This window comes from Tachysurus fulvidraco, chromosome 5, assembly GCF_022655615.1.
Source record: "Tachysurus fulvidraco isolate hzauxx_2018 chromosome 5, HZAU_PFXX_2.0, whole genome shotgun sequence".
In the NCBI taxonomy this organism is placed as follows: domain Eukaryota; kingdom Metazoa; phylum Chordata; class Actinopteri; order Siluriformes; family Bagridae; genus Tachysurus; species Tachysurus fulvidraco.
The window spans coordinates 16,363,099-16,387,704 of record NC_062522.1 but is presented as its reverse complement, the minus strand read 5'-3'; the positions used below and the strand labels follow the sequence as shown (position 1 = coordinate 16,387,704).

Below are 24,606 nucleotides of genomic sequence, written 5' to 3'. Positions count from 1 at the left end.
CGCACCTTTTTTCAGGGAACATCTTCAAATGTTAGGATATTTAGGACACCAATAATCTGTCTTGAAATAAACAAACACTTATCTATATATAAAACATACGCATAAAATGAGCATCTAATCACTCGAAGATGCAACCAATTCGAAATAAATGTGATTGGAAGCAAAATTCTTATTAGTTATTTTTTCAACTTGTTTTGGAAAATGACGACGGTCTCTTACAATTTATGAACCGTTTTAGCGGGAATCTTTAGAAACGCGACTGTGTTTTCGACACAGGAAGAAGATTAATACAGTTTCAAAAGATCCGTTTTATTACGTGAGTTTATATTTGTTTCTGAATGTAACCTTGTTACGTCTAATGTGAGCTAACTGAGTGTGAGTTGTTTGTGCATGACAGGCAAGTTAAGTTGACTTTTCTTTCTTTTTTAGTTAGCTGGGTTCAGTCTGATAAAATCACTGACTAGCGCGTTAGTAAACTACCTTTATTTTTAATAGCAGCTGATGTAGATGGACTCCAGGTAGATAACGTGGATATCATTAGTAGTTTGGGGTTCGTTTTGAATGTATTTGGGGATAAGTTTAGGATTTAGTAGGTGTTTAGTGTTTCCTTTGGGGTTTAATGGGGGTTTAGTGTTTGGGGTTTAGTGGGTGTTTAGTGTTTCCTTTGGGGTTTAGTGGGTGTTTAGTGTTTGTTTGGGGTTTAGTGGGTTTTATTGGGTGTTAAGTGTTTGTTTGGGGTTTAGTGGGTGTTATGTTTTCCTTTGGGGTTTAGTGGGTGTTTAGTGTTTGTTTGGGGTTTAGTGGGTGTTTAGTGTTTGTTTGGGGTTTAGTGGGTGTTTAGTGTTTGTTTGGGGTTTAGTGGGGGTTTAGTGTTTGTTTGGGGTTTGGGGTTTAGTGTTGGTTTGGGGTTTAGTGTTTTGTTTGGGGTTTAGTGGGTTTTAGTGCTTTGTTTGGGGTTTAGTGGGTTTTAGTGCTTTGTTTGGGGTTTAGTGTTTTCTTTGGGGGTTAGTAGGTGTTTAGGGTTTAGATGGTTAGTGTTTGAGTTCATTTGGGTTTTAAGATATGTCGGGATTTGGGATATAGGTTTTTATGGGTTAATACGGGAGTAATGGTATAGTGTTATTTATGTCTGTACTTTTGAGAGTCACAAACAGCTAAAACCAAATTCCTTGTGTGTGCCAACACACTTGGCCAATAAAGCTGATTCTGATTCTGATTCTGAGTTAATGGTTATTTTGATGTTTAGGGTGTGTTTTAGGGTTTGTTTAGGATTTAGAAAAAAATACACAAGAAGAATTAATCTTACTGGAACCAAAAGACCAAAACATGTTCCAGCTGAACTCAACCCCATTGAACACCCCAGGTCTCATCACCCAACCTCACTGACATCACTAATGCTCTTGTTGATGAATGAACACAAATCCACACAATCATTCTTCAAAATCTAGTAAAATGACTTCTCAGAAGACTGAAGGTTATTATAACAGCAAAGGGGGACTACATCTAGACTGGGATGTTAAATAGGCTTGTATGAGAGTGATGGTCAGGTGTCCACAAACTTTTGGCAATATACTTTTTGTGTGTGCTTCTGTATTAAAGGATTACAAATGGGTTGCTAGACTGGAACAAATGTTTTCACAATCCCTAGTTACAAAAAATACTACCTTGGTTGATCAAGTGTGTGAAAGTAGCAGTGAACAATGACAATGCTTCTGTTTATAACCCCTGTGAATACCCCCTTTCAGTAGCTGATGATGATGCGCAAGAAGAAAAGATCATCATCTGTTTCACTTGATGAAGCTCCAGTCTCACGTGATGTGTCCAGTAAGTGGCAAAATATTGTACTGAATGCACTTCCTTTATAATAATACCTCTTTCTTATGCTAAATCGCAGAAAAGGCAAACATGAATCTGTTGTATTTAATCAGAATCAAAGAAAAGCAAGTCAGCTGGACGGCCATCCAAATCCCTTACAGCTAGCGTTCCTGGCTCAGTATTTGGTCAAATGCTTCAGGAATCAGGTGTCATCTTGAGACAAGGTGACATGGCCAATGAGATCGGTAAGATTTTTCTAGATATAAAGATCATCTCTAGAGTTTTAAGATCTACCCTCTTTCCAGCCATTAACATCCAGCTGCCAGCATCCAGCTTCATTGCATCCAGAATCTCCAGCGCAGTGCTTGGTGCAATGTACTGGTGCGATCCCTGTGCATGCACATATAGAAGTCATAGCCTTGTTTTAGAACTTGATTCTTTTCCATCTTTTGTATAGAAGAACAATTATAATTTTGTGCAAATAGCTATTTATACTGTTTATTGTTTCCCATAGTGCACATTTTACATTAACACACTATTTTGACTTTTATTTTTAATTTTCTATGAGCTTCCACTATGATAGAAATGACTCTTGATCATACTTTTATTAACAGTGTACCTTTTTCGAAATCTTAAATAGGTGTGGATCAAGTTGTGTTTCAGAAGAGACTACAGCAGCATCTGAGAAAGAATCCCAGATATCCCAACGTGAGTGACCAAAGAGTGATTTAGTTTCTATAGTATTGAATCAACAATGTGTGTGTGAGAGAATATTGATGTGCCTGTATTTTCACTCCTCTGCCAGATAATTCAGGATTTTATATCTGGCTTGGAGTCACATGTTGAAGACCCTGAGAGATTTAGGAACTGCCTGCTTCCATGTGTGCCACGTTGTGCAAGCGAGGGAGAAACCAGGTAGTGATTGAAAATGAATATGGGAATCATGTTGACAAAGTCATGCTGCATGGTAACATAGTGTTTGCATAGACACGGGTGTTCACATTGTTTGTTTACATGTTTCTGCCATCTCAGTTCAAGCTCATTTCAGGAGAGCCTGGTGCGGATGCTTCTGGGTGTTGAGATGCTACAGGCAAGTAGGATCTTTTTTATATATTATCATGAACATATAAAATATTTAAAAACAATCTAAGAATCATGTGGTTTTAAAATCCAAGAAGCGCGTAAACAGGACTTTATTTAAAACGCCAGGATCTCTGAGTATATATCATTGGCAGTCTTTTGTGGAGAAGAAGAAAACCTTTTATTTATCACATTACATTGAAAAAATATTTTCCTTACATTCATTATATTGCCACAGCGTTCCTGGAGCAGGGACGGTTAAAGGCCTTGACCAAGGCCCAGACAGTGGCTGCTTTGCATTAGCTAGAATTACTATTGTAGCCAAGCTAAATAGAGTCTTTGATTAGAATTAGTGTGTCCAAAGTTTGAAATTAGTGAAATTAGTATCCCTAAGGTACCTGGATGCTTTGCTGTTTTTGTTAGATTTTTGAAGTATGGATCCCTAGACACTTATCAGTCAATATTTTCGACAAACCTGTGAGAGGGAGGAGGAATTTTGTGTATGTTTAGTGTAGTGATATTCAAGCTGCAACTGCATAGTATGTGGAAAAAATATATCAAGGGAATGGTATTAAATTCCATAGTGTTAATTACAGTGACAGTGTACATAACAAGCCAACAACCTTCTACTCCGTTACATGGCATTTTAGTTTGTCCCGGTATTTGCACACTCTTTTGCCACAAATTGAAAATATGAATTTTTCTTCACAAAGAGAGTACATGCTTATAGTGCATAGTATAAGTGAATTGGAATGTGGCACTTGTCATCTGAATCTTGCTCAGATGTGATTGATTCAAACCCAACACTGGAATCACTAGCTGAGAGAATTACTTTTTTATTGAAGTAATGGCAATGTCACTGTTTTAAATGGAAAAATGTGACAAAATACAATCTATCTATTCATAAGCAGTTTGATGTCAAGGGTACTTGAACTCCATGCTGTTCTACTATAGCACTAATGGTTTGTTTTGTAGACCCTGGTCATAAACACATTGTTTGAGAAGCTTCCAGAGTTCATGTTTGAGGGGTAAGCATTTGTCAAATAATCACAAATTGTTTGTACTCCTACATTTGTATTCCTGTATAATATCTAGTTAGGATAGATTCCCATTAGTGCATGCATATTTAATGAAGATGATTGTATTTTGGCCTGTTAGCTGAGATACTCAGATATAAATGGCCTGTGTGGTCTGGCTGGGACATTTAATGTGTAGTGTTTGGGTTTCAGAGTTGGAGAGGATGGCCTGAATATTCCACACCTCATTGTCAATCAGCTGAAGTGGCTTGACAGGGTTGTGGATTGCAAAGTAAGTATAATATCTGCAGTGCGGTGTTAAGTATCAGTACAGGTTCACTATACACAAATAAGTAACTAAAAATAGAATTAGCTGCTTATGTAAATTATTCTAATGTTATTTCAGCTTCCTAATGTTATTCCAGCTTCTGTTTATCAGACAGCTTTGGGAAGTTTTCCGGTACAACTGCCTCCATTATGAATAAAATTCCATAAGGAAAAAAAATATGACCGGGATTTATAGAAAAAATAATGAAATGAACTGAGCTAATTGCTCAGCAGGTAGCGTTGCAGCTTCAGCTTCAGGGCCCCATTTTGATTCCCAGTTGCTTAACTGACTGGGTAGAGTTTTGCATGTTCTCTCTTTGTTTGAGTGGGGTTTCTACCTTTCAAAAACCTTCCAAGGATCATTGCAGATTATTTCATGAAAACAAAATAGTGAGTATAATATTAAGAACAAGTTTCTATGAACATTCATTCTACATCATATTGTCAACAGGCCAGAAATTTAAACAATCAATTTACCACAGATGGATGTAGATGTTAAGTTATGCTTCTGTATTAAGTATTTAAGGTGTGCTTAAAAATAGCACCACAACAGGTCAGTAAATAAATTTAGATATATTTCTTTAGTGTTGTTCATCACCCATGCACTGTGTATGCCGAAACTTTGACTGAGTCATGTGTTGTGTGTTCAGGATTTGGGCAGTAAGCTGATGCAGCTCGTGTCTGTAGCCCCTATTGAGATCCAGCGTGACATCATCACCAGTTTACCTGAAATACTGGAGGACTCTCAGCATGGTGACATGGCCAGAGAGCTCAAGTAAGGGTTTGGATTTCACAATTGCTTGTTTTTAGGCCTATAGCTCTCATGAATCCATGTTTTGCCTAGATATTGAGCATAATTAGGGCTTGTTTGCTTGTTGTTATGTTGGCTATCATTAAAAAACTCTGATGTATACTTACGTTGATCTCATAATTATAATGAAGGTTGGTGACTGAGGTATTTTCCCAAACTCTTTTCACAGTGCCTTACTCCAGCAAAACACCCAGCTCACTGTACCCATCCTGGATGCTCTGTCCAGCCTGAGCCTCAGCTCCTCATTACTATCTGAGGTACCACCTCTCTACTGCAAACACACGTGTGCACGACTTTGTCTAGAGTACAGTATGCCAGGCATGTGCTGTTACAAAAAAGTAATCAATGACAGGGTGATGTGATGCTATAATTTGTAATAATGGTATTATTAATTATGTCCACAGCAATTAGTAAACAATTCATTATTTTTTTTTTGTTAATGAATGGCATACAAAACAATGTTTGATGATGTGGCACATCCATGAAACCTCCATGAAAGTTCCTGTTATCATTTACCTTATAGCAACTGTAAACAAGTGTTCTCTCAATTGCTCCTAAACTTTATAAGATGAAAATGCTGCTTGTTGTGTAAGAACAACTTCTCTGTTTTCACTTGAAAAACTCTTTGGGATGGAGGAGGAAGAAATTTCTTTACCCATAAAGTGAATGTTAAAAATCCAGTTTCTCTCTTACCACCTCATTATATGAGCATGCTAAAATTTGAAAGAAACTGAGACAAATGAACATAATTTGTCAAAATCAAGTTTCATGTTTTGTCTTATCTCTAGTGCTGCTTTAAAATGTAAGTGACCGTATTGAACTGAGTTGAAAAAATTGGTTAATATAATCTACATGCTCTGTTCACTAGATATGCTGACCTTCCCTACTTGTGCTTCTCTCTGTTTATGTTTTGTTGTGTCTCAGGTTCGCCGTGCTGTCATGACGACCGTCGCCGCAGTGCAGCTGGAGGATCTCCCTGTTGTTGTGAAGTTCATCTTACACTCCATCTCTGCTTTTGACGCTAATGAGGTCTGAGCTTCAAGAGCATGCTTTTGAATTGACCAATTATTATTTGATATAATTTATTTTCATCTGTGCGGGAAGTCTCGATGTGTGTAATAAACACATGTTTACATTAATGGCATTTGGCAGAAGTGCTCTGAAGTACTAAATTCTTCCTGATACTGGTTCATTAGGTCACAGACTAATGCTACGTTCACAGCATCTTGCAGCAACAAAGGGTTCAGAGACTATTTAGTTTCAATGAGAGCTCTCATGATATGATGCACATATACACTTGTGAATTTTATATACAAATGCTCTCCCTCCAGAATGTTTCATTTTAGTGGCAAGAACATGTTATTATATTATTACTATGGAAACCTGTATTCAAAAAATGTCTACTGATTGTATGTGTGAATGAAGCTTAATTTAAGTCTACAAAAAACTTGCTTGATGTGATAATTATGTATTAAAATGTACTTCACTATGTGTGTGCGTGCATGTGTGTGCATGTGCGTGCGTGTGTGTGTGTATGCAGGTGGTGTGTGATTTACGAAAGAAGCTGGAGTTGGAGCAGTGTGTGTCAGTACTACAGGCCTCTCAGAGCTTTGAAAAAAGCAAAAAGAACAGAGGGTGAGTGACCTTTAGACTTGGGCTTATGGAATTTGCTCACATCTCACACTTCTTGCCCTCTTTTCCATTTACTGCACCCAGATATCCCTCTATAATATCTGTCCTGCTACTAGCAACCTTGTATTAATACAACAGTTGAACCAGGTTATATTTATTGTAAATCCTGACACGTACAACTAATCTGTGTTTACTACCTCTGGTAATCTGAGCATATTTCACTAAACTGGCTCATGTCAGCCAATCACTTGCCTTACTAATGATATAACTGTCTGTCCCTGGTAAAACTACTAGTGCTTAAGAAGTGCCGTACAGCCCAAAATCTGTATTTTGTCATTTAATCCTTAAATTTATAATTTAGTTTTCTATAGCAACACAGATCTTACAGTAATTATATTATATTATTTTATATCATATGCTTACTTTTTATAATTTTTTTTTTTAAATGAATTACTATTTTCCTAGTAACTGTTTGCAAAGGCTTGTGAAGGATTGATGGTTCATTTATTTATCATGGCCTTTCATGACATTAAAGTAACTAGTCCTTTAGAGCTACACAGTTGTGTCTTTTAATGTGTTAAATGTTTGAGCATTTTCTCATCTCCTGTCTATATGCTGTCAGGTCTTCCAGTGTCCCAGCATGCAGCGGTAAGGACAGCGTGGCTCTGGTCCTAGAGGTCATTAAGTCAGCTGTACGTTTTCAGAAGACTATCTCTGAAGCCTGGCTGAAGGTAAACAGAGTCAGCTTGGCTATACTGTACTGTACTGTACTGCGAATCCTATAAGCAATACAGGAGTGATTCTGTAATGCTTTGATTTCCCCTTTAGGCTATAGAGAGCGTCACTGAACCAGAAGATCACAAGGTACAGATTTTAATTTTTGATTTTTTTTTTATTTCTGTCAGATTATAATACTGTATTTATTTACACTGTTGTTTTTTGTTTTTTTCTTGCCTGTTTCAGGTGGTTGATGTGTTAGTTTTGCTTATTCTCCACTACACTAATGCTAACCAGAGTCGACGTGGGGCAGAGAGAGTGCTAAAGGCTAAAGTGCGCGGTGGTCTTATTCACGAAGCACTTCTGAATAAGACTTTTAGGGACTATGCTCAGGTCAGCTTTATTTTTTTAGGGCAACTTGTATACAGTTGAATTCTCTATGCACTGTATTTTATGCTTATTAGCTTTGTGCTATTTTATTTTGTCTCTGTATAATTAGATGCGTGTGTGTTTTAAATTTGCACTTGTGTGTTATATACTGTAGGTGATGCGGGGGTATTTTCCCAGCATACTTTCCTTGGCGCAGGGGCTGCTGCGTTCTACAGACTGCTGTGTGGTGCCCTTTGGAGGACACATTTACAAACAGGCCTTCACTGCATTTGACTCCTACTGCCAACAGGTAATGTGGCACAGAACACCTGCTTACATGTCCCTGTGACATACACAGTGTGAGCGAGTGGGTGGGCGTGCGAGTGAGCGAGTGTGTTGGATTGGCTTCCCATTTAAAAGTTATTCCCACATCACACCGAGTGTTTTCATTACAGGCTCTGGGTTCCACCATGACCCTGACAATAAAGCATTGAGTTGCCAACAAATGAATGAATGAGTGAAATAAAATCATTGTGTTCTTGTAGGAAGTTGTGGGCTCCCTGGTCACACATGTGTGCAGTGGTGTGAGTGGAGAGGTGGACGTGGCTCTGGAGCTGCTGTGTGAGTTGGTATCACAGAAGCCCACAGAAATGGCACAGTATGCTGTCTTTGTTAAGGTAGTAGTCACAACCACACACACTGCCAATCTTGAACAAAATAGCTGGTATGCCTTAGTTTTAGTTGTCTAAAACTAGATTAGAGTTTCAATATTTTTGTTTATTTTTGTAAAATTGTTTAGTTATTTGAATTTTTTTCTCATGGCTGTCTGATGCTAAAAATTACCTTGTGTTTTGAATAAAAACTCAGGGGGTAGACCAGGTATATACTATATATTAAAACATGAGTGTGTGTGTGTTTAATTATTATACTATCACAATCACGACAGGTCTAATACAGAGTGAAATCTGTGTTAGAAATTAGCATTCATATATTGGCAGCAAGATGACCTACCATGAGACTTGATCTACAGTACATTGGTTAGTGCATTCAAATGATTTCCTATGCTCAAACTTTGTATTCCATGATTTTGTGGTGCAGGGAATTCTGGACTACATGGACAGCTTGAGTCCTCAGCAGATCCGTCGTCTTTTCCATGTTCTTAGCTGTCTGGCATTTGGACAAGACCAACATGGCAGCCATATTCAGGTGTGTTTCTGTTAAAGAAATCTTCATCTCTATCATCTGCATCTGTGGTGTATGTGTAATTACGCCATACTACAATTTCAGAACAGGAAATCTGTTTATTCGCAGCAGTAAGTCTAATTGAAATTGCAGGTCTGTCAATAAAATGTTTGTGAGGTGTATTTTTTTGTTGGCCAGTTAAAAGTATAAGGGAAATAAACTCTATCTGTACAGTGCAAACTTTCTATGTAGGGCTACTTTTTCAGATGGAGGAATTTATGAATGTGTTAAAATTGTAGTCAGTTTTACATGGATTGCACAGGGGCATAACAAAACCTAAAAATATTTTTTTTTTACTGCAGAACAAACATAATATACAACATACATCGCTCATGATGTCTGTCTCATCCTAAGAGCTTTGTTTAAGAATCCACGTGTGTATTTTAAATGTATATTCAACATGTGTCTTTAAGTAGGTTTGCCTACGTTAACTGGGTTTCATATTCATGTAATTGCTTATAATATTGTAACCTTTTCCACACTCAACTCTTACTGTATTAACTTTTCCTAACTTGTCTGCAGGACGACATGCACATAGTGATCCGAAAGCAGTTGTCCAGTACAGTGCCTAAGTACAAACGCATTGGAATTATCGGTGCAGTTGTGATGGTTGGGAGAATGGCAGTTCGAAGGTAAATATATAATCCTCTTACTGTGAATATTTAGGCGAAAATATATTTGCAACTCTAAGTGAATACAAGGTGTCGTAGGTTAATCAGTATTTACTCATGGCTTTTTAATGAAAGCTGGAGAACCTTTCATTAAAAAGATTCCAAACTATTAAGCAGATCTTATTAGACCGTACCTGTGTATATACATTACAGGTGATTACTAGAGTTTACACTGATAAACATGTATTTCATGTGTTACAGAGACCGATCAGAAGGCTCTCAGGGAAGTACACTGCCCAAAGACACACATCGACAGGTGAGCAGAACTTAATGCCTTTGTGTGTTCTTTATGCTTATGCCTCTGTGGTCACTTATAGCGAGCATGTGTATGGTTAGGTGACCACGCTTCTGGAGTTGGTGCGGTCATGCAGCGAAGGCTCAGCCAAGGCCTCTGCTCTGTATTACGATGAGCTAGCCAACCTTTTGCACAACCACAGTCTGGACTTGCTGGTGCAGGTGTGTGCCTCTTTCCAACAGCAGGACATTGTGTCCTTCTATAGCATGCATTACATATGAGGAACTACTACTTTTCATGTGCTTAAGCAGCTATAAACAGTGAATTTCTATTTCAATCAGATAAAATTTAAATTTATTCGTATAGAGCTTTTAACAGTGGGCATTGTCTTAAAGCAGCTTTACATAAGAAACATAATACAAAAAGTTTCATATTATCCAAAGATTAATACAAAAATCTAAGATTAATATTAGACTTATATTTAAATGTGTTTGTAAAGTCAGTGATATGATAAGTGACCGTGATACATTGTGTACGTTGTGCTTGTGGTGGTGTGAGTTTGTTCACAAACACATACACAGTGTTGCAAAATATTATCAAATATAGTACAACATATTGCATAAACAATGTAGTAATCTAGTTAATTTTCAGTAGTTCTTCACACTCTTCTGTGCTCTGATAGGCTTGGATTGGCAAGAGTGTGCTTGAGGATTTTCAAGAGGACTTTGTTGTGGACCTTGGACCAGAACTACCTGGGTGTGTGCCTCAGACAACACAAGGATTTTTACGATTGTGTTTTGCTGCATTCCAGTAGTTGGGTTAAGGCCAAGCTGATAACATTACTATTGTTCCACAGATTTCTAATCTTTGCCATCATAAATAGTGTTTTCCACAGTAAACCTTTGTAAGAGGTTTTACATTAGAAATGAGTAATTATATGTTAATTATTGCACATAAAAGGATTTATGCTGCTTGTAATGATTTCTTACATGTAATAATACTAACACATATAGGATATGGAGGATACATCAACCGTTTATTTATTCTTAAGGGTCGCTAGTTTGCAGGTCAGAAATAATTCTCCACACATGTGACATAATCTTATATATAATGGCTTGTTATGACTTATGATGTTCAGAAATTCAGAGATAATTATGTAGCTCAAGAAATTGTCCAGTTTAACAAAAAAAAATAAAATACACACATTTTCAGCCTAAAGCTGAGTAAAGACTTTATATGCCTTGATAAACTGTGCAACACACATTACTCAAAACAAAACAAAAAATGAAGTAGGTACTTTTCTGCTGGTCTTTCAAATTCCAGATTATTGATTATTAAAATATTTTAAGACAAGATTTGTGTTGCACTCTCCTTGATTTATGAAATTATAATTGTGATATTTTTAGAAAAACAAATAAAGCATGCTACAAGAGAAACCACACTAGGGATTTGATTTAATGATCATAATTTCAGAGTTATCGGGTGTTTTGGGTGCATATGTAAAGAGAGAGACTAAAATTGTTGGTATTGTTAATGTTGTTGCATTTGTTTTCTGCAGCTCATTTCCATTCACTGCCTCAGCTATGTACAATCTGGATGAAGATGAGAGTCAGGGAGGAATAGCCATTAACCTGCTTCCCCTTATGGCTAAGGATCTGCTGCACAAAGCAGACAGAAACAGTGACCTTGGCAGGTCAGAGGACACACACACACACACACACACACACACACACACACACACACACACACACACACACACACGCACACTGTTCCTACTTTTATATAATTACAAACATTTTGCAAACGTTACCTTTTCCAACTTATTCAATAAATAACTGAAGGCCTCACTAATAATATTAAAAGTTTTCATGTAAATGAACTCTCTCTCCCTCCTTCTCTTTCTGTGTCTTTGTGTGTTTACTTCTGTGTTTACCCCTCTTCATTCTATCCTCCAGGCATGTATCTCCTCTGTGTCTGTCCTCGTTCTTCAGGCTGCTGAGGCTGTGTGAGGAGAAGCAGCACCAGGGTGATCTCGAGGAGATTGATGCTCTTTTAGGTCAGGCACAGCATAGCACAGCCCAAATCCTCATAATCAAATACACTTCTCACAGGGAATGTACAGCTCTTTAGTTGTAGCTTGGGAATATATTAAGAGCATAAATCTGTCTTCCATTAGCTTTGAATTTGCTAGGAATAAAAAAAATAATTAAAAAAAGAAACGTGTTTAAAAAAAGTGCCTCAACTTGAACAGAGGACCAAGAGTATGACCTAATAACTGTTTATTTTAATTTTTTTTTTTTATCAAGAGCAGAAGTAATAAACGATATTAGACATGAGGAGATCATATTATGTTGTAATAGGCTCTAGGTTATCCATAACACTGTGTAGGATAACTGGTATAGAGAATGGATGGATAGATGAATCACTATATGAAAAAGATGTTACAACAAAGTAGAATGTCTAATTTTCTGTTAACTTCCCATCTCAACATGCTGGATTCTTACCTGTTATGAATCTGCATCGGTTATTTGTCACAATCTAATTACGTTTCCTCAACTGCTTAGACATCTGCCGGTGACCTTTATGATGATTTTTAGATTACATGTAGGCTGTTCAGTGCTTTATTCTCAGGAAGTTGTTTGGCTAAAGATTCTTTAATATGTGTAGTCAGAAAAGGCTACAACTCGTCTTCTCAGTTAATGGTACACTTTGCCGATATTACCATCTATGCCACCTGATCCGTACCCTGTCGCAGCCAGAGCACAACAGCCTCATTGTTTCAGGAGGAAGTAGTTATACATATATATATATATATATGTTATCTACCTGTCAGGCTCAAGATAAAATAATAGTGTTGTCTGGCCGAAAGCATAGTGTCACTGCCTGTTCAAATGCTCAGTACATTAAAATATCTTGGTCAGTGCAGTCTTGTTCATGTTCTTTTGTTATTTTAGAGGGATAGGTTTTCACTCGTATCACTTCTCAGATCCATCGTGCCAAAGCTGAATTCAATAGAGAGGATGCTAGTTTTAAAATAGAAAATTTGCAAAAGACATTTGTTTAAATGGAGCACACAGTTCACAGAACTTGTATTAAATAAATTTCATATAATAATAATTTCCAGTTTTATTGCTGTCCACAATAGAAACAGAATTAAAAAGGATATTTCATTCACTATAACAATGTTGTGTGTTAAATACACCCTGCTGCTGAATTCTCTAATCTGTTTGTTCAGAATGTTGATTAATCTTTTTATAACAGCATATCTTTGACTGTTGTTCTGGCTGCATATCACAGTCATGCACTTGATCTACTACATTTTTGGTTTTATTGTTATTTGTTTAACTTTTATATTACACTGGGTCCATGTAGGACTAGTGTTTGTGCTTGGGTGCTCTGGCCAGGGAACCAACACCAGCCACAGGGTTTGCACAAAAATGGGCCCCCAAAATGGGGAGCAGCCAAAAGAAGTGGGGGAAGTAACATTTCTCATGCGGATTATTTTTAGAATTTTAGTAATATGACTGTTAAATGTGTAGTTAAATAGACCGTATAATAAATACATTCTGTACAATAAATTATGAAAATTCAAAAATGCAAAACCTATGGAGCATGTTCAAACATTTGGTGTTAATTGTCTACAACAGCTTATGGAGTATGTTAAGTGTCCGTTATGAAGGTTGTAAGTATTCCGGTGTTCTGTGTGTGTTGTGGCAGGCTGTCCTCTGATCCTGACAGATATGGAGGTGGTAGAAAAGGTAGAGAGTCTGTCAAAGGCAGAGCGAGAGTTCCTCTGCTCTCTACTCTTCTACACCATCAACTGGTTCAGAGAGGTCAGTGCACCCATTTAAATACAAGCACGTAAAAGGGTTTCATACAAATTTGTTCTGTAGCTTAATGCATATGATGTAACTTGTTCTTGTTCTTCTCTCACCTTACTATGTTACCAGGGTAACAAAGTAAGGAAACTTTTGGAATTTTTCTTTAGAACTGACCAAATGTTTGATTGAATGTGTGCGTGTTTGTGTTTAGGTAGTAAATGCATTTTGCAAGCTGAAAGACCCTGAGATGAAGATGAAGGTTATAACTCGTCTTCAGAACATCACTTACCTGCAGACACTGTTGGAGAAATGCTTGTCAGGTACTGAACCAGTATTATTGCAGATAAACAAAGTATCTTTGATTTGATTTGATTTTGAACAGCTCTTAGTTTCTGGGTATTTATCTTTCAGCCTGCCCTGGATTCACGCCTCCTCAGGCTAACTTTGACTGTGAGAGTTCAGAAGTTTTGGCTCCCGCTCCATCTAAGAAAGCAAAGAAAGGTGAAGATGTATGACATGTCTGAGCATCAACAATGCCTCAGTTTCACTGTCCCATTGTCTTAGTGCTCTCATTTGGGAGCTTTAATGACGTGTAGATGCACTGTTCCATCCACTGATGGTTTAACAGATTTGCTCCTAGTAGATGTCTATAAGATCTGGTACAGTGGATATAAAATATCTGTTAAAATTGTAGGTTTATGTGACGTAATATCTTAAATCAAAATATAAAATGTCAGATTCTTTTCCACCGAGTGATATAGCAACCATCAAAGTGAAAAACTTTATAAATAGACAGTTTTTTGTACTTTCTTATAGTGTCTGTGTGGGTGTGATAGTGTGTATAAAACAGCAGTGTGTTTTCAGAGTCCACAGGGAAGAAGAGGAAAGCGTCGGCCAGTAAGAACTCTTCAACAGATGGATCACAATTGGAAGAGGCTGTTGACGCTGATGAACCGCAGGCACAGGCAAATGACACTGCTGCTGAAATATCACACACGCACCCACCCCTACTGTGTTGACTTATTATAAAACACTAGCAGATGCTTTCGCTTCCTGTGTATATTATATATACATCAATCCATTCATCCACCCATTCTCTACACTTCCAATCACACACACTCTCACTCGGGACAATTTAGAGATGCCAGTAAGGTTACAACTCATGTCTTTGGACTAATGAGGAAACCAGAGAAATAACCCAGGGCACAGGTGGGAATAGAGCCCCCAACCTGAGAGGTGTGATTCAAGCATGATAATCACCGAGTCACCATTCTGTCCTGTATATATTATACTGCTCTACTGCTATACATTTCTAGATATTACATCAGCCCTAACATTGGGAAATGCTTTAGCTTAGACAAAACTATAGTGCTGCTTTACACCAGTAATAGGATGGAAACTAATTAAGTAAACAATATTGAGGTTTCTTGGGTGCAGCTGGATTCATCTAATCATTTAATCACTATTAAATCTTATTGAATCCTCGAATAATCTTAAAGTAGTACATTCTCATATCATTAAATCGTATTTTTTATCAGATGTTTTTAAATATCGCTTTTCTTATGTGTTTGAATCCATTTGAAAATTTAACAGCATGCCAACAACCCTAGAGTTTTCTTTGTTCCCTAACTGAAGCTTCTCATACTTAGGAGCAAGTTTTTATCTGAATAAGCCGGCAATGAAATTTTATGGAAAACAATTTTGTCTGCAACAAAAGAAATGTGGAATTTTAGGAATTTTCAGAGGATGTTGTTAATGGCCCTTTTATTTTTTGCTTTATACTTCACTATTTGTTAAACTCTTTGTTGTGGCAGGACCCCCCAGAGAAGGAGGTCAAAGCAGGAGTGAGTCTGTCTTCGTACTGGTCGTACTTTAGGGAATTGGACATGGAGGTTCTGAACGTTTTGCAGTGTGGCCTGCTGTCCCGATCAGTGCTGGACACCGAGCTCCACAGCAAGGTTAACAAACCTCTCTTTGTCCTGTTCTGTTTACCATTACATAATTACACAGTACTACCTGGGGGAAAAAAATACAGTCAAAGTAAAGGATATATAATATAAAATGTTGACTGCTGTTGTGTACAGGTGAGAGAGGAGGTACAGCTGGGTCCTGCTGAGTTGGTGTTTCTGCTGGAGGATATGTGGCGTAAACTGGATTTTAGTTTGGCTGCTGCTCCAGCTAAAAAAGCCCCATTTCTCAAAGTACACACATACCACACACACACACATACATGCATACTCAGTAATCTTTGGGTATGCAGAGATCTTCAGTATTTACACTCTTTGATTAAACAAAAACTAGAGAGATTGTCCACATTTTCTCTCATTCTGACACACAACATTAACAGCATTACATACACTTGAGTAGTTGGAAGATGTTTTGGCTCAAGTTCAGTGTGATAACTTCTATGGCTACTTCACAGGTGAAGGCAGACAGGACAGTGGGCTTCTCTCACCTGCAGCAGAAAAGCTCAAAAGATGTGGCCACCTGCTGTGTTGAGTTGCTAGTGACATTGTGCACACACCTCGAAAACTGCCACAACCACTTTCAGGTACAAACACTTTTCAGGTACAAATTTTTTCTATCATAATTTCCAAGTGTATCTATAATAATAATAATAATAACAATAATAATAATAATAAAATTTGTGTGTGCATGCGTGCTCCCACAGACCCTTTTGAATGAAAACCATGGGGTGGTGGATGCACTAGGTATGGATATGAATATACAGCAGCTCATGTGTTCAGCATATCAGCTCCTGCTTCGGGTCTTACACACAACATTTAGCTGGTGAGTACATACAGTGCCATCCATTTCCTTTACAACTTATTAAACACAGGTTTGCAGGGAACCTGAAGTGTATCCCAGGGGTCTTGGGGCACAAGATCAGGCACAACTAATCACAGGATATAATCATACAGAGCTACAACACACCTCGAGTCAGGATGGCGTTAATGAAAAATTGCATCCTGAAACACTTTGACTGTGTTTACATTTAAAGGTTATGTGTGATTAGCAAACCTGGTGTTCATTATGCATGGCATAAGTTAGCGGTTGTGAGCCACACTGATGTCACTGAAGACATTGCTAGTGCAGTTATTACAGCATTTAATAGAAGAAAAATAAGTAATGATCTCGGGGATAACAGTCAGGTTTCATTGTTAGGTTCAGCTTATTTTCCCTCTCACCTTTTTTTCCCCAATGTTTAATATCACGAATGAGAAATCAAAAGTAGAAGCCTTGAAGACAGCAAACACTGCACTCAAAGTTCCAGTATGCAGTGCAGCTTCACAATGCAGTTACATCATTTTCCAGTTACAGTTAAATCTGTTGCAGCGTATGAGGATGTGATGTGTTCTCAGGTCTGGATTCTCCCAGCCGGAACAGCGGCCGCTGTTAAAGAGTGCTCTCAGTGTGCTATCCAGCCGCCTGAAGGAGAAAGATACAGATCTGGCCCTGGAGCAGCTTATAAAGTGAAACACAAACACAGATGACAGAAAAACAAAAAAACATGTTTCTCCTTCCAAGCTAATTAGTAGATTCACAGTCATAAACCAGACGTAAAGCTCCTGTATGCTCATTGTTTGCCACTGCTAATTTGCAGATGAAGTAATGCGAATACATCAGATTTTTATAGATTTGCATGAACATAATAGAAATTGTATTTATGCCTCTCTATAGTTTAATCACTGTTATTTAATCTAATATACTTTTTATCACTACTAAATGATACAATAAAGGTTTGTGTGTGTGTGTGTGTGTGTGTGTGTGTGTGTTTAGACACAGTTTTGAGTATCTGCTGAATTTCCGGAGCACTGTGCCCAGCCTAAACACTGCTCTGATCCTGAGCCAGCTGCTCATTGTGCTTAGTCAGTATGGACGAAACAGCCCCAGCTTCTACAGAGAACACACTGCATCCCTAGCTAAGCATTTCCTATGTCAGGAGTGGGTGGCAGGAAGTGGAGCAAGGGAACGTGGGACCAAACACAATGATGCACTCCACAGTCTCCTTAGGTTCCTACAATGTTATTGTGCTGATAATTCAGTCATGGCTGGATTAAAATCTTGACCTGTTTTTGACCCGTTCGTATCTTTTCTATTTTCTTCTAGTATATATTTAGGACACGCTGATGATGTTCTGAAAGCAGTGGAAGAGATAACAGAAAATGGGATCTCAGAGGTGATAGATGCTGCTAAAGATGCCAGCTCTCGCAGCTGGCCCACTCTCAACAGGTACCAAAGGTTTTCTTTAATGGTCTCACAGTTCAGTCCATGGGGCATCAGTTGATTTTTCTTTTTTTTTCTTTCTTTAAACTTTCCAGGCAGACTTTCTTGGTGTACTATAAAGTTATGATGGCAGAGCTGGAGAAGTATATACGAAAGATACCTCCTGGGAAGCAGACGGACAGCAGAGAGGTCTGTCTGAATGTGTGTGTGTGTCTGTCTGTCTCTGTGTGTCTGTATGTGTATTATTTGCATTTTGGAAACTAGGAATATTAGTATCAGCAAGACAGAAATATATACAAAAAATACTTCCTGAGAAACAGGTGGACAGCAGACTGGGGTGTGTGTGTCTGTCTGTACGTGTGTGTGTGTGTGTGTCTGTCTGTATGTGTGTCTGTGTGCCTGTCTGTGTGTATATTATTTGCATTTTGGCAAATAGGAATGTTTGTATCAGCTAGACCTAGAATTGTATACGAAAAATACTTACTGTCTTTGTGTGTGTGTGTCTGTATAAATGTACAAGTGGCATAATCGTATGGTTATTGTCTTGATAATCTTCAGGTTCAGAGTGAGAAACTTCTAGTGTGGAACTTGGCTGTGCGGGACTTCCATATTCTCATTAACATGGTTAAGGTACAGAGTCACATGACCTTTATATAAGGTCATCCATATAATCATTTGAACAGAATTGCAATTTTCTGTCTTTTTGGCTGTTTTCTATGTGCCAGTATTTAGCCACAGAGCCATTCCACAAGTTTTCCCAGGCTGCTATGCCTGAAAATAACTCTAGGAACAGAAATCACACATCACAAGTCAATACCAACAAAAAGCAGAATCTGTGTTATTCTAACATATCAGATTCCTGTGGGGAAAATAGTTCGAGGTTTTTGTCACACATTTACATGGCAGTCTCTTGATGAATTGTTCAATGTGTTAGTGATTTAGATATTCAATCTAGTAAGTGATCAGAAATTCTAGATATTTAGATATATGATTATAGATATTTATGGCAAGTTTTGGTTTACTTTTACTTAGCAATCTTTTAGAGTCTTTTGGCTACTATGAACAGTTAGCATTTTGCAAAAAAAAAGCCTCTTTTCTGTCCTATTTTGTATGTCATAACTTTTACTTGCTCTTTGTAAATGATACTGAACACACTCATTAACTACACTCACAATCAGATTCCCCGACTAATACAACATGCTCACTCTGAGTGTATAGTATCTTCAGTCTGCTGCATTTGGAACAAACTTCTTTCTTTTGTTTTGTAGGTTTTTGATAGCAGACCTGTCCTCAACGTGGGTTTAAAGGTAAACAGAACAAATGTTAAAATAAATGCAACATTTTGGGGGGTTATAAACAAAATGATCCTTGTTGATCCGGTGAACTGTGGTTTGTTTGCAGTATGGCCGACTTTTTCTCGAATGCTTCCTTAAGCTTGGCATGCCTCTCCTGGACTACAGCTTCAAACAACATAAGGTATCAGTGCTTTATTCGGCAGTGCTGTTCTTTTGGTTTATCTGACCAGGTTTAAGCAAATACTGACTCCTTTAAATCTGGTGGATTTCTCTCAGGAGGATGTTCAGAGTTTACTGAAGACCATTCAGCTCAGCACCAGGCAGCTTCATCACATGTGTGGCCACTCGAAGGTAACAAGATACTTTTCACTGTTTTGCACAGTATCTCTCACAGTCTCTGTGATCTTCATTGATAAGCCACAGACATGTATAATATATGACCTGTATGTATAACTGTATAAATTTCAGAAATTTCTTTCACCAAATGTAAGAAGAATTAGGTTGGACCTCGACTTGAGTGTGTCCAGTGAGCAGTGAACTGCATGTGCACTGCAAAAATCCTTTTTTTTTCTCTTGTATATGTTCTCAAATCAGATCTGTCATCCAAATATTTAATTCACAGTCAAATGTGAGGGATATAAAAAGACCTGATCATGTACAGAACAGTAACTATATATGATGAGCATCACTTTTAAAAGATTTTGTTAGTTGGTGATTTTTGTAAACTTTACTCTGGACTGTCTTCCATTGAAGATTAACTTCTTGAAGCTTTTCTGAAACTGGGCCAAGATCTCTAACTGTATTCTGTTGACCTGCTCTGCTCTCAGATCCGGCAGGACACAGCCCTGACAAACCATGTTCCAGCACTGAAGAAGCACCTTGAGCAGTTTGTGTATCGTGTTAAGGCAATGCTCACACTTAACCACTGCCAGGAGGCATTCTGGCTGGGTAATCTGAAGAACAGGGATCTGAAGGTGAATCCTGTGGGACACATACTATTTATCAATGTCTGTTTGTTTTTGTATAGTTTATTCAAGTGGCACATAGATTGGGGGGAAAAAAGATTTTGACTTACCCACTTGATGTATAGCAAAAGAATCATGACCCAATGACAAATAAGCAATATTAACATTACATGGTGTGTCATTGTAAGGCTTTTAATAAAAGTTATTTCTCTAGTTAAAAAATATATTAATGAACATATTACATATTTTTAAAGGTCTATCTATGTTTGCTCATTTAGCTGACACTAACCAAAGCGAGTTACTGTTGAAACCGGACACACTCGAGCAGGTGAAGGTTAAGTGCTCAAAGAGTTGCAGCTTGGTAGTGCTGGGATCTGATAAGTAGCACAAAGTCTTAATCACTAAGACACTCAAGCCAATGTAAGGCTTATCCTCCTATTATATACTGAATGCTGGCTGAATCTCACTCTGTCCTGAGATATCTGAGAATATAAGGATTTTGCACCTAAATCTCATATCAATATCCCAAATAGGTGTTAATGGCCCAATTCACACCTCCCGAAACCCCGACTCTGCCACACCAAAAATGGTCTTCAAGAAGATCAAGAGAAGAAAGGCACCATGCCAAGACAGCATTTCACCAGCCTGTCTAAAATCCTGTACTGATTCACACAGATCTTCAAGAGATCTCTGCAGCTGTGTGAAGTCTTCTCATGCTTCAAAAGCTTCACTATCATCCCCGTCCCAAAGAAATCCAAAATTACCAGACTAAATACCTGTGGCTCTAACATCCGTGGTCATGAAATCATTTGAAAGCCTGGTTTTGGCTTATCTTTAGGACATCACTGGACCCTCTGCAGTTTGCCAACAGAGCAAACAGGTCTGTGAATGATGCAGTCAATATGGGACTGCATTATGTTCTGCAGCATCTGGACAGACCAGGGACTTATGTGAGGGTCCTGTTTGTGGACTTCAGCTCTGCCTTTAACACCATCATCCCATCACTAATACAGCCCAAATTAACCCAGCTCTCCGTGCCCTCCTCTGTCTGTCAGTGGATCACCAGCTTTCAGACAGACAGGCAGCAGCTAGTGCGACTGGGAAAACTCAAATCCAGCACCCGCACCATCAGCACTGGAGCCCCTCAGGGTTGTGTCCTCTCCCCACTGTTCTCCCTGTACACAAACAACTGCACCTCTAATGACCCCTCTGTCAAGCTCCTGATGTTTGCAGACGACACCACACTGATCGACATCATCCAGGACGGTGACTAGTCTGCTTACAGACTGGAGGTTGAACGGCTGGCTGTCTGGTGCAGTCTTAACAACCTGGAGCTGAACACACTCAAGACAGCGGAGATGATCGTGGACTTCGGGAGAAACCCCCTGCTCTCCCACCACTCATCATCATGGGCAGCATTGTTACAGCAGTGGAGTCATTCAGATTTCTGGGAACCACAATCTCCCAGGACCTGAAGTGGGACAATCACATAGACTCTATTGTGAAAAAGGCTCAGCAGAGGTTATACTTCCTTCGCCAGCTGAGGAAGGCCAACCTGCCACAGGATCTGCTGAAACAGTTCCACACTGCCATCATTAAATCCATCCTCTGCACCTCAATTACTGTTTGGTTCAGCTCAGCTACCAAATCTGACCTCAGGAGACTACAGATGGTAGTCCGGACTGCTGAGCGAACCACTGGCACAACTCTCCCCACTCTCCAAGATCTGTACTTCTCCAGAGTGAGCAAAAGGGCAAAGAAAATCACTCAGGACCCCTCACATCCAGCACACTCCCTCTTTGAACTGTTGCCATCTGGTTGACGCTACAAAGCCCTGAGCACCAGAACGACCAGACATAGGAACAGTTTCTTCCCTCAGGCAATCCATCTGATGAACACTTAACATACAAGGAACACACACTATTCTCACACGCTATTTGCTTAAAACATATACTATGTATATTTCAATTGAACATTTCACATTTGTACATACAATTTGTCTATATTGTATGTCATTCTGCTACACTGTGGAGCTTCTGTCACTATAACAAATTCCTTGCATGTGAAAACATGCCTGGCAATAAAGCTCTTTCTGATTCTGATTCTGATTCTGAAATGCAAAAGCGGTAAAGTGGTGTGCTGTCTGTGATCATGCCCCAAAACTCACAGGACACAAATACACTACTGGATCAAGTTCACCTATTCATCTAGCCAAAAATGTGGCAGTTTTGTTTCTTTTACATTGTTTATGGGGAGCAATGATTTTAGCCTTCTGCATCACAAATACTGTAGCACCTAAATGAACTGACTGATGATTACGATTACCCAATTCAGCATTCATTTATTATGTGTGGTACTGAAATTCCACTACCTACAACAAATAAATGCCACTCTCTTAGAAGTCACCAAATAGGCTTGCTATCTGCCAACCGATGATACCAACAATAGAGCAGGGGGTTTTATGAGTTAGCATACAATTTTGTACATTTCCTTCAACGACATGAACGACCACATTCTCTTCATATACTAAAACAGAGGTTCATATATGCAAGCTTGCATACCCCAGTGGCCTGTTTGCAATTGCACGGCATGCCTAAGGTAGTACATCACTGTATCAATATTAGTTGGGGAAAGGGAGAGGTTGGGATGCTAGGAGAGACTGGAGGAGTTTGTACATTTATTACATCAGCACAGTTTTATTAGGATAAACGGGGTTGGGTGTTCATGGGTGCTTTAGTCATATATGTACGAGTTCTTTTTTATATAATAGTTGTGTGCATATGATAATAAATGTGTTAATGTTTTAGGGTGAAGAGATTCTCTCACAACGCTCACAAGAAAGTGAAGATGAGGACGAAGAGTCTTCTCAGCAACACGACAGCAATGCAGATGAGGTGTTTAGTCTACAGTAGTTGAAAACTCGCTGTGTATTAATTCTTTTGTTTCTAATATCTTGTTCTGCTTCTCTTCTTTTTCCGGCTCAGGAAAGTGATGCTGAAGTGAAGGAAAATGTGCAGGAACAGGAGGAGGATGAAGAGGAGGACTCTGATGTGTCAGATTGATTACATAGCAAACAAATCTTATTATCTATTATATATTATTTCTATTATCTATTAAATCTACAGACCTAAAGCTCCTCACATTCATTGTTCAATCATTTAGAATTTTTTTTTTGGCTTGATAAACTTGTCTCTTTATGTACCTTTGAGTCTATATCTAAACTCCATTCAGCTGTTGTTGTATAAAAAAATGCTTGTTTTCTGTTTGTATAAAAGTTTCCTTGTTTACTAGTATCGTTTTGTTCGTTTGATTGCATACTGGTGTGTGTGTGTGTGTGTGTGTGTGTGTGTGTGTGTGTGTGTGTGTGTGTGTTTGTAACTAATTGTAACTAATTCTAACTCTAATAATATGCTAATGCAATGTGATTATATCCTACTGGGGTTAGGTCACAAATGAACAGATCTGGCATCCTAGTTGGACAGTTTTACTGAAAAAAGTTCATTTAGATATGCTATATTACGTGAAGGGGTTTGTCATTTTTGCAGTAGCAGGTGTTACAGTGGAAAAAAAACAGTGCTCCAGTGAAAACCAAAAAAAGCAGTGCTGTTCATTTTCCTTTAGTGTGTTCCTTCTAGAGATTTGCTGGATGTTTAATTCTACAAACAGACCCTTGTTACATTTATGCATATTTACTCTAGCCATTATTATTCTAAAACATATAAATAGCACATGCTCATAGATGAAATTAGATTTATCTTTATTGTCATTGTGCAAAATAAATGGCCAATAAAATGCAGTTAAACAGAAGATCTATGTGATCTATTTACAACAAATAATGCATAAAGATATACAGTTATGGATGTAGATATACAGGTGCTGCCATATAATTAGAATATCATCAAAAAGTTGATTTATTTCACTAATTCCTTTCAAAAAGTGAAACTTGTATATTATATTCATTCATTACACACAGACTGATAATATTTCAAATGTTTATTTCTTTTAATTTTGATGATTAGAACTGACAACTAAGGAAAATCCCAAATTCAGTATCAGAAAATTTGAATATTCCTTAAGATAAATACAAAGAAAGGATTTTTAGAAATCTGCAGCCAACTGAAAAGTATAAACATGAAAAGTATGAGCATGTACAGCACTCAGATGTCACTCTTGCCTGTCTTCAAAACTTGAGAGCCCTGACAATATGTCAGTGGGTCGATCACAACAATCTACAAATCCTATCTATTGCACCCGTGATGTTGACGACACCAGATCCCTCGTTCCTTCAACCCCCCCCCCCCCGCGGAAAACAAGTTAGGAACAATACGAATTTGTTTTTATCTCATCTCTGACACTACAATTACGAGCACTTTGTGCACAATT

At 38.2% G+C, this 24,606-nt stretch overlaps 1 protein-coding gene across 3 annotated transcripts; it reads left to right on the top strand.

The window, feature by feature from the left end:
• Positions 1 to 114: 114 nt before the first annotated feature.
• On the top strand, positions 115 to 23,516 carry fancd2 (FA complementation group D2). 3 transcript variants are annotated; one of them, XM_027147218.2, is made up of 43 exons: positions 115 to 316; positions 1,746 to 1,824; positions 1,929 to 2,060; positions 2,456 to 2,523; positions 2,621 to 2,730; positions 2,848 to 2,905; positions 3,871 to 3,923; positions 4,125 to 4,203; positions 4,889 to 5,013; positions 5,219 to 5,306; positions 5,974 to 6,078; positions 6,590 to 6,684; positions 7,304 to 7,412; positions 7,510 to 7,545; positions 7,645 to 7,791; positions 7,943 to 8,077; positions 8,313 to 8,444; positions 8,866 to 8,973; positions 9,532 to 9,641; positions 9,882 to 9,936; positions 10,017 to 10,136; positions 10,598 to 10,671; positions 11,474 to 11,608; positions 11,871 to 11,971; positions 13,633 to 13,748; positions 13,948 to 14,056; positions 14,148 to 14,237; positions 14,601 to 14,701; positions 15,551 to 15,694; positions 15,821 to 15,937; positions 16,159 to 16,287; positions 16,408 to 16,526; positions 17,099 to 17,209; positions 17,517 to 17,750; positions 17,847 to 17,969; positions 18,059 to 18,152; positions 18,522 to 18,593; positions 19,232 to 19,270; positions 19,365 to 19,439; positions 19,535 to 19,609; positions 20,086 to 20,232; positions 23,031 to 23,117; positions 23,208 to 23,516. In XM_027147218.2, the coding sequence occupies exons 2-43, from the start codon at positions 1,752 to 1,754 to the stop codon at positions 23,283 to 23,285; spliced, it is 4,308 nt and encodes a 1,435-aa protein (XP_027003019.2). In that variant the 5' UTR covers positions 115 to 316; positions 1,746 to 1,751; the 3' UTR covers positions 23,286 to 23,516. The 3 variants fall into 3 exon arrangements, with proteins under 3 accessions (XP_027003019.2, XP_047669636.1, XP_027003020.2); XM_047813680.1 differs by having other exon boundaries at positions 257 to 316; positions 1,749 to 1,824; XM_027147219.2 differs by lacking the exon at positions 115 to 316 and adding an exon at positions 325 to 397.
• The last annotated feature ends 1,090 nt before the right edge of the window (positions 23,517 to 24,606 follow it).

What these genes read in the sequence shown, in the direction of transcription:
- fancd2 (XM_027147218.2), top strand. Translation starts at nt 1,752, where the DNA reads ATGATGATGCGCAAGAAGAAAAGATCATCATCTGTTTCACTTGATGAA. An exon ending in AGAAACAGTGACCTTGGCAG is followed by an intron (nt 11,609 to 11,870) that starts GTCAGAGGACAC and finishes TCTATCCTCCAG; the next exon opens with GCATGTATCTCCTCTGTGTC. An exon ending in TGAAGAACAGGGATCTGAAG is followed by an intron (nt 20,233 to 23,030) that starts GTGAATCCTGTG and finishes TTAATGTTTTAG; the next exon opens with GGTGAAGAGATTCTCTCACA.